The sequence below is a fragment of the Neopelma chrysocephalum genome, unplaced genomic scaffold, assembly GCF_003984885.1.
Source record: "Neopelma chrysocephalum unplaced genomic scaffold, ASM398488v2 Primary Assembly neopelma1_42, whole genome shotgun sequence".
Taxonomy (NCBI): domain Eukaryota; kingdom Metazoa; phylum Chordata; class Aves; order Passeriformes; family Pipridae; genus Neopelma; species Neopelma chrysocephalum.
In genome coordinates, this window is record NW_020897700.1 from 2,941,868 (window position 1) to 2,951,390 (window position 9,523).

Genomic DNA, 9,523 nt, shown 5'->3' on the forward strand with positions numbered 1-9,523 from the left:
ATGTACCAGGATTGATTTTCTAACTAATATGAGAAGCAACATGTTTCTCCCTTGCTGTGGGGTGCCTGGGCTGCTTAGTGGCTGGTTTGAAACAGTCTCTTCATATATGTTTCCAAAGAGCATGTCTTAGTCTCATTATGGAATGAAAATAAATGTCAATCTTCTGGGACACTGATTTCTCATTTCCAGGTCAGCACTGTTCACACAGTTGGTTTATGGCAGTGTAAAGTGGTTATGACAATATACAGCAGTTACAGACAACGCACAGTTCCTGGCTGGGAACAGCCTGGCTCTTTCCTCAGCCTCATTAATTAGCCCCATGGACAGGTGGCTGGCCTGCTTCAGCAAGTGTACATCGCCCAGATTTACTGTCAGCGAATTAATTGTGCCCGTATGGTAACTACTGCTGCCTCGTGGCAACCCCAAGCCTAATGTTATTTTCTAGAATAAGTTGTCATATAGCTGCTTCTCAGAAAACAACATTTGCACCACTGTTTATGGTATCAATGACTGTAATCTCTGGGCATCATAGGATCCCGTTAATATCCATTCCCCGGAATACCTGTAAGGCATGTGAGTGCCATTGGATTGCTCAGGAACTGAAGCACACCTATACTTCACTGCCCTGTAAAGAAGGTTCTGAAGCCCAGTCTTAGGTGAAAATCCTTCTTTTGAAAGGGCTGAGGTTTCTGGAATAATATTATAGTATGGCTTCTCTGTCTGAGAAAGTTGTCTTTCTTGGAAAGCAAAATATATCCTCAGCAGGGTTTGTTAACAAGGTCAATTTTGACATCTTGCTACCATGCTGACTTCTGCTTGAATGACCCTTTTTTCACTTCAGCGTCAACTGAGCATGAGTGCAATGATTCCTGCATGCTGCAGCCCCAAATTATCAGTTAACTGTGTCAGTTGAGGGGCCAAGTCCAAACTTTTGAACAATCCAGGCACCTAACATGTTAGCTGTTGTTCTAAAGCCAGCTGCCCAGGTGGGACCACTTGGATATAGAGGGGACTTACTCACACTGAGGCTTCACCCTCAAAGCCAGGATTGGGTGTGTAACTCAGGCCATGTCACTCTCAGCTGTCGTACAGGTGCCAAAGGCAATAATACCAAACAGAGCAAGTGTACTGGCTAAGATCTCACAGAAATTCAGTGGCAAAGCAGAGTCATGGCCTCAGATACGCCAAATGATGGCTGATGACAGGGATCATCCGATCTGTAGCCAATACATTGTATAAACACTTTAAAGGTATTTTTTTCTAAGTAGTACCTACTTCAATCTTTCCTAGCCAATGTTTCACATTAGGACTTAATGTCATCAAGATAGTAATTCTGAAACAAAACACTGACTGAGAAAGAACCATTTCAATGTCACGTCAATTTATGGCATTAGCACTTTTTGACGTGAACAGCAAGACAGTATTTGGGAACTTTGCATGGATAGTCAAGTACAGAGTTGTACTTTTAATTCTCTTTTATCTGCAGGTGGCACACCATATCCTGGCATGATGGTCGATTCTACTTTCTACAATAAGATCAAGAGTGGATACCGAATGGCCAAACCTGACCACGCTACTAATGAAGTGTATGTGTGCACTTGGCTTTTCCACACCTGGCCGGCCTCCAGACTTGGCTTTAGTTTCTGTTTGGTTTCTCATGTTCCCTTACCAGTTGGATAAATTGGTTTCCATCTAATCTGCAGGTATGAGATCATGGTGAAGTGCTGGAACAGTGAACCAGAGAAAAGACCTTCTTTCTACCATTTGAGTGAAATTGTGGAGAACTTGTTGCCTGGAGAGTACAAAAAGGTTTGTTCTTTGTAATTTTCTCTGTGTTTTCTGTATACTGTTCCAGAGGGAATTATAAGTGTTGTTCCAGCCACAAGAGCCATGAGCATCAAACTGGCACATCCTAACCTACGTGAATTACGTGATTAGGATGGGGACACTGCATGTTCGGTTTCTTCATTCGAGCTTACTGAGAGAAGCAGTTCTGCAGTACTGACTGGGAAGCAGAACTCTCCATTCTTAATGAAATCCTACCAACTCAATTTTTCTACTGAAGAATTGGTTTTATATATTTTCATGGGATTTTCTAGGCAGTGAAATAATTCTAAAAAAGGGACTACTTGGACCATGTGTATAAGCTCCCTGTCTCTGTCTTTGTACCCTTACACCATCAAGTTTTCCCCTCATACTTCTGATAGCTCTGGGCATGGTCTGCCTGCCCCGTCATTCAGTGTTTCATTTTCCCACCTACCTTAACTCCCTTCTCCCTCTCCCTACCCTTCTTTCACATTTACTAGTCTGCTTTGTGCTGCCACACTTGCTCTTGCATCATCCGAAACTTACATGTCACTTTTCCCTTCAAAGTAATTGAAGATGCTGGGCTTCTCCATCCAGTGTCACTGGCTCATAGGGCAGAATATTTGCTGGGCTAACAAATCACAGCTGCCCATCTGAAGAAAGGCAGCCTCAGTGAATAGCTACTAATGAGGGGTTTGAAATGAATATTTTCAGAGCTATGAGAAGATTCACTTGGACTTCCTGAAAAGTGATCACCCAGCTGTCACACGCATGAGAGGGGACTGTGACAATGCTTACATTGGTGTCACTTACAAGAATGAAGACAAGCTAAAGGACAGGGAGAGTGGTTTTGATGAGCAGAGGCTGAGTGCTGACAGTGGATACATCATCCCCCTGCCTGACATTGACCCCGTTTCTGAAGATGAGCTTGGCAAAAGAAACAGACACAGGTAGGTGCAGTTTACAGATCCTGCAACCCATAGTCACCATTTGGGGTCATGTTTGGCAATCTCCATTAACATTCTTCAGCATCCTACTCTGCAAATCGTTTTCTTAGCTCTGTTGAAAATACCTTTTGGGGGAGTCCCATGTAAATATGGTAGTATGACTGACCACAGTGTTTTCAATGGGAAAAACGTAATTTTCCCCTGGCAACATGATTGCCAGGGGAAGGGGACTGCTAGTAGGGTGCTCCTGTGTGTGTCTCGGGGACTCCCTTACTAGCTTGGCCAAGCCACAGTGGCTGTCTGGTGGCTCTGTGGGTATATTTTGCAACACATCTTGCCTCCACAGCTCAACACCTTGGAGCTTCATATGAGCTCTCAAAGGATTGATTTGTTCTGCATGAGACCAGTTCAGAAATTTGGTAGAAGTTTTGAATATCTTCTATGGTATAGTTTTCTATGACAGCAGGGTATCCAGGACTTTTTACTTCTCTCTTATCAGTTTTCATGACCAATTCCACTACAGCACAACATTGTGTGATCCTAACTGTGAATGGTCAAGGTTTAATTCAGCACTTAATTCATAGTATATAGAATTACCAACCTAGAAGCTTTTTTTTTTAAATATTTTTGTGCAATATTCAAGAGGGGGAATAATGAAGTCTCTAAGAAGAACTATCCAGATTAAGATCTATTACCTCTCTCTGTTATTCTTATCTTGCTCTCTGTTATTGCTATCTTATTTTCACCTGACCTCCCTGGATTTACCTAAGCGACCTATTGTCACAGCACTATCATAAAACTGTTTCTCTAACAAGTCTCTGACTGAAAGTGTTTGGAGGAACATATAAACAAGAAACTGGTGGTCATAGTCACTTAAGATTGCGCCATGGGTCAGAAAGCATCTGGGAAGTAGTGTTCAGTTCTACCACATTTGCTACATATCTCTTGAGATATTTGTCTCTTCCAGTTCACAGACATCTGAAGAAAGTGCCATTGAAACCGGTTCCAGTAGCTCTACCTTCATCAAGAGAGAGGATGAGACCATTGAGGACATTGACATGATGGATGACATTGGAATTGACTCCTCAGACCTGGTGGAGGACAGTTTCCTGTAACCCATGGACGCCTTCCAGATGTGCATACTGGGAAACTTGCCGTGTCATCTACAGACTTCTGCTCCACAGAGAAAAACCACTTTATTGAAATATCAAGGATGTAAAGAGGAGGTGGATTTGTACAGAGGAACTCCCAGTAATGGGCAGAGGAATCAGCCTGAGTATGAATGAAAGAGACATGTTGAAGATGGATTTTTTTAGTGTTGCTTCTTGCAGTACTTCAGTAGCATCTCAGTTTTGTTTGCCGTTCGAACTGGTAGGGGGACGAAGGGAAAGGCCACAAACAGACAGTTTTGTGTTTCAAGGGCATTCATATGACTTTGATGGATCAAATTTCCACTGCAGCAATATTTCACCATTGTAATTATGTAAATAACTCTCTACTCAAGGATCTTTTGGGGTGCACATTGAACGTATGTCATGGATTTTAGAAGAGATCACTCATGAATTTTGTGTACTTCCTCTCTCAATTTCAATGTCAGCTGCTGTTGAACTACCATGTGAATTAAAGAACATGCGAAAACCACTTTTGGGCCAAAAAGGTCTAAAACCACGAGAGACTGACTGGTACTACAAAACATGTTACTTTTAACCGTTAATGCAAGTAAAGGGGAATAACAATGATAATAATAATAATAATAATAATAATAATAATAATAATAAAAAGTCAGTCTATAATAGGTGTTAGAAACCTAGTAAGTCTTTATTAACTCTAGAAGGTAGCTGTTTTCAAGATAATACTACTACTGTTTTCAGTAACACTAAATGTATATTTTACTATCCATTGTCCTTCAGTAAAAGCACAGTTTCAAAAAGCTTTTTGAAGTGCAGGGGAGAAAATTATCACCTGAAAATTTTTATGAGACAATTCTTTTTTTTTTTTAATCTACACAGTATGGTAATTGTTCTGGTTAGCTAAAACTACTTTAACATGGAGAAAAAATTTAAGATTTTGTTTTCTCTCATAAGCTGAGTAGCTTTTCTAATCACATGTACTAGAAGCATTTAATTGTCCTCTGACTGAAGTTCTAAAAATTTAAATTGAAAAAAAATTATGCCAGCTTTTCAAGATTCTGGAGAATAGAAGATTATGATAAACCACCAGCAATACCCCATTATTAACATTTCATGGGTACTCAAAAGAAATCTTATCCTGGGGTTAGCTGTGAAGAATTTATTGGATATTTGAAGTAAGATATCTCTCCCAGCCTGGAACTCGAGTTAAATAAGCAGAAATAATTCTGCAGCAAATATTCTTTTCTTAGTTTTCAGGTTTAAACAGGAACAGAAAGCTCTTTTATTTTTGCAGACTGTAACTACAAAAGGTAATTACTTCCAAGAGTGTATTTTGGAAGAAAGTGTATGAAAACAAGCTTGTTCTCAGCCTGCAATTGTTGTTTTTTGACACCACTTACATGAACAAAGTATTATGATTACTGCTATCACTGTACAATGTGTTATTGAGTTATGACGCTTTGGAAGACTTACATGTGGAAAAAGGTACCTCACTGCAAAAGGCCCCATCCTTTCAAACTTCGCCTTAATTCAGTGTGAGGAGCACCTCATAGGATGTGCCCAGCCTCTGTCATGACATAACCAATGCAAATGTGGTGTAAACTCATTCCTGTCTTGCAGTATTTTCCTAGGAAGTGTGAAAGACGGACCAGCAGCGACTGACAGAACATGCTGCATGTTAAACTGCAGTTTAACTTCAAATGGCCCTGTGAAAAAGCTCCACAAGTTTCCTTGGTTTCACTTGTTGTGGACGGTTGTGGGTTAAATGAAAGCAAATGTAATATTGCCCATATTACAGGGTGGAATGCCACACGGGCAAATAATTCTGAGTATGGGTTTCAAACTGTCACCAGGCTGAGGCCATGTACAAACTACAGCAGATATGAAAACAGGACCTGAAGCGAGCCCCCACATTTTCAATCCTGATGGAAACTGACAATCAGAAAGAACTGTGAATGATGGTGCATTCTCTATTTCTTGTATTCAACAGATGAAGACCAAGTCTCTTCCTGGGAGCTATACTTTAGGCAAACACGTCACTGAGCTCTGTATGGGGACAACTGTGAAACACAAGACTCTTAATATAGCCAGGACTGGTGAGATGATGTAAGGTCTCCCTCCAGTTACGAACTACAAATTGAGGAAACAGAAATTGTCTATGGACATCCCAGATATCTGAATGGCCAATTGAGACCACATGTGCCTTAATTTGCATGTGTAGTCATTATATCTGCACATTCAAATTAGGCAAGCAATTTCACCTGCATTTTTGCACATGGCCTAGTGTTCTTCGGGGTTTGAAAATCAGCCCTAGCACATTTTATTATATCAATTACTGGAATCTAAGGACATTTTCACGCAGTCTTGCCTTCTCCCCACCGGTTTCATTCTGTATCTCACAGCGCATCTCAGACTAGACTCAGATGGTGGATGTGAACCAGAGCTGGCTCACTTTCTGGTCCATGGTAATGTTAGTTCTCCATCTTGTCATGGGTATTGTGAAGATGAACTGCATCTGTGGCAGGGGTCTAGTCAAAGCCAGCTCACTGCAGACTTGGAATCAGATGAGCTGGCCTGGAAACTGGAATGAGAAGCAGAGGAAGAGAGGGAATTTACTAGAGAGAAAGAAGTATGAGAGGATGAATTGTTTGATTTTACAATATTATCAGTATTATAGACATTTTTCTTTATGGCTTAATTTTTGAGAAGCCGCTGGAGAGATATTCCCAAAACTTGTTCTACAGTAATTGTATAACGACAATCAGTGTTAGCCTATGAAATGCAGCTTTTCATTTGGAATGGCCAACCAATTCCTTTACGGCGTGGTCTGAAACTTGTACAAAATGGTCCTATTACATGATGAAGGACGTGAGATATGGTGATGTTATACATCAATATGTATATAAGTATTTTTATATAGACTTCTAGAATACTGCCAAAACATTTATGACAGCTATATCACTGCCTTTGTTTATATTTTTTTTACTGTGATATATTCCACAGGCACGTTAACTGTTGCACTTTGAATGTCCAAAAGTTATATTTTAGAATAATAAAAAAGGAAGTGTTTCCAAAATGATGGCTGTTGTGAAATGTTTGAAGAAGGCAAACTGGCCTGAGTGATGGTAGGCACAAAATGTGTTTCAAAAATGCCCCTGTTGATATTTTGTCTTTGAAAAACTCTTGTAAATTAAGATCTCTATATTTCAATAAATGATATATAATTTAAGGATATGTGAGGGGTCTATACTCACTTATTGAAAAATGGTTATAAAGAATCAGTCTTGCTCAGAGTTTTTTCCCTTAAGAGGTTTTTGGTTAATTGAGTTCTCTGCAAAGCCATCAGGCAACAATGACAAGCAGGTCTTTGAGCCCTTCCAGCAGGCATAGTGGGGAAGTGCTGGCAACAAATGACCTGGGTAGCAAGTGACATCTATAGCGAGTCACGTTTTCTCCCAAATCACAGCAGGTGTGATGCTCCAGTGACTGCTGCCTAGAACAGAATATGTGCCCTGAGATGGGCACTGGGTTCCCCACACAAGATGAAATCCTTTTTGGCCTTGGCACCAGGTGCGCTGGAGGGTTTGATGCCTACTGGTTTGCACACACTCAGGAAAAGCCTCTGGCTGCAGGGTTTTTTAAACCTATGCTGAACTCACTTCCTTTATGAATCAAACCAGATTTGTCCTATGGTTCTCTGCTCCCACAGTAATAAATTATACACAGTGGATGCAACTGAATGTAAATTTGAGAAGATTGGTAAGATTTCAACCTGAAATCAGAGTTAAACTTGACAGCTGCACTTCCTGCACTAGCTACACTTCCTGCATGGTTTGCCAGTGGGAGCCAGGCAAGGCTGGCTGTGGGAAAGCCCTGTGAATAGGCCAGTTATCAACTTTCTGTCCATCGGGTGGTCACTGTTCTTAAAACATGCTGGGAAATGAATGCTCCATCTAACCTCTTCCCCTCCTTCACCACTTCCTCACAAAGGAAAACCCCTCCTCATTCAAATGGGGTGCAGCATCCTTGGCCCTTGCCTTAGGTAAGGCTTAGAGTAGGTTGTCTCTCCTTTATGTCTTGCTGAAGAGGAACCTTTATCTTGTAACACTGCATGGTCACACAACACTTCCTGCCACCCCGGGGGGTCGGAAAGAGTCATGGCAGTGCTTGTGACCTTAAATCCTGCTCAGCTGTGCACCTGCTCTTCCTGAAGTTCAGCAGTTGTGTGAAACATGAGGACTGATGTACTCATTTTTTCTGCTATGTGGGGTAAAGGGTGGGGTACTGAAATCTCTCCCTATGCAAGAGAGTATAGAGGTGCTCTCTGGGTACAAATCTTAGATTCAGTTCTCCATCCCCTTCTTCCCCTTTATGGAGTTGGGTGCATTCTCCCATGTGTAGGATATGGCTGTGTATGTGCCTGCGAGCATGTCTGTCCATGCTGGGGAGTATGGATAGTGAGTTTCTCGCTCTCTTACTGAAGTAGATTAGTTTTGGGCAAAAACTTAGCCCTTGCTCCACTGATAACCCCAGACTGGCTGTCTGACAGGAGTCCCACTCATCATTTTGACCCCTGTCTCAAGGCCTCTGCAGGTATTTGGCTGGAAATGTGTCAAGGGAATGCATATGGCAGAGGCAGTCTGCATGGGAGAGTGGAGCTGGGTAAGAGCAGCACTGTGTCTGGAGTAGTAGAGAAGGGTGGGCTTCTGGCTAGAATGTGAAGGGAAAAGTAAGGAATGGCTTTCCACATGGGCCCTGTGCAGGAGACCTTAGTTTATGCAGGTAAAAAGATCTTTGGCTAAGCTTCTGGATTGCTATGAATGGTGCAAAAGGGAAGCAGCAGGTTGACCAACCAGAGATAAGTCATCCAGCCACCTTGAGATGCTCCCAGTGGCTCTGGAAACCTGAGGCACAATGCCTTTGCAACTGTCTCAGCAAAATGGTCGTAATCCATCAACTTATCCCCATTGTTAGAGGTTTTGTGGTATGAGAGCTATTTTCTGGCATAATCCCCAGGAAAGACGAGAGGGAAACAAAGGAAAGCCCTCATAGGCTCAAAAACAAACAAGAGAGAAAGTCACCCCACAGACCTGGGCTAGCTCATCAAGCCAGCAACTGAAGCTGAGTCCATACTCCATGGGAGTCACATCACTGATGCCTACAGCAAGATAAAGGGTTGGGTTAGGGTTAGGGCTTGTCCATCTGACCCTGTCTCTATCCTGCATCCCTCAGCACAGGCAGCTCGTGTGAGACTAAAACATAAGGGGTGGTAGAGCAGGTACCATCCCCTTCCTCTGCTAGCATTGATGTTCAATGCTTTTCAAAGGAAAAACTCACCTAATTTACAACCCCAATTCATTCCCATCCACACAACTAGAGGTAAGAATTAAAGACACTTTTAAAATTCCAAAGTTTCCTTTCATTTGTTAATAATATGTTTACTGAAATAAAAAGCCAAATTTTTCTTTTCTGAGTTGGCCACAAGATGGAAGCATCAGACAAAAATATGTGAAATCATTCTTTTCCTCATCCTTTTTCTGTTTTTGGTTCCACAGCAGCACATGTGAACTGCCACTGAGGAGGCAGAGCAGCTGGAGCTCTTAAAGCAATAGGAAGTACATATGGTGTCCATAAGCTCCA

General features: G+C 41.7%; 1 protein-coding gene across 6 annotated transcripts in view; it reads left to right on the forward strand.

The window, feature by feature from the left end:
* Window positions 1-7,117, forward strand: part of PDGFRA (platelet derived growth factor receptor alpha) — a 37,015-nt gene extending 29,898 nt beyond the window's left edge. For all 6 annotated transcript variants that reach the window (XM_027676379.1, XM_027676382.1, XM_027676380.1 and 3 more), the window contains 4 exons: window positions 1,487-1,586; window positions 1,704-1,809; window positions 2,521-2,756; window positions 3,721-7,117. In XM_027676379.1, the coding sequence (XP_027532180.1) occupies window positions 1,487-1,586; window positions 1,704-1,809; window positions 2,521-2,756; window positions 3,721-3,868 (590 nt within the window). In that variant the 3' untranslated portion in view covers window positions 3,869-7,117. The remainder of the gene's footprint in view (window positions 1-1,486; window positions 1,587-1,703; window positions 1,810-2,520; window positions 2,757-3,720) is intronic.
* The last annotated feature ends 2,406 nt before the right edge of the window (window positions 7,118-9,523 follow it).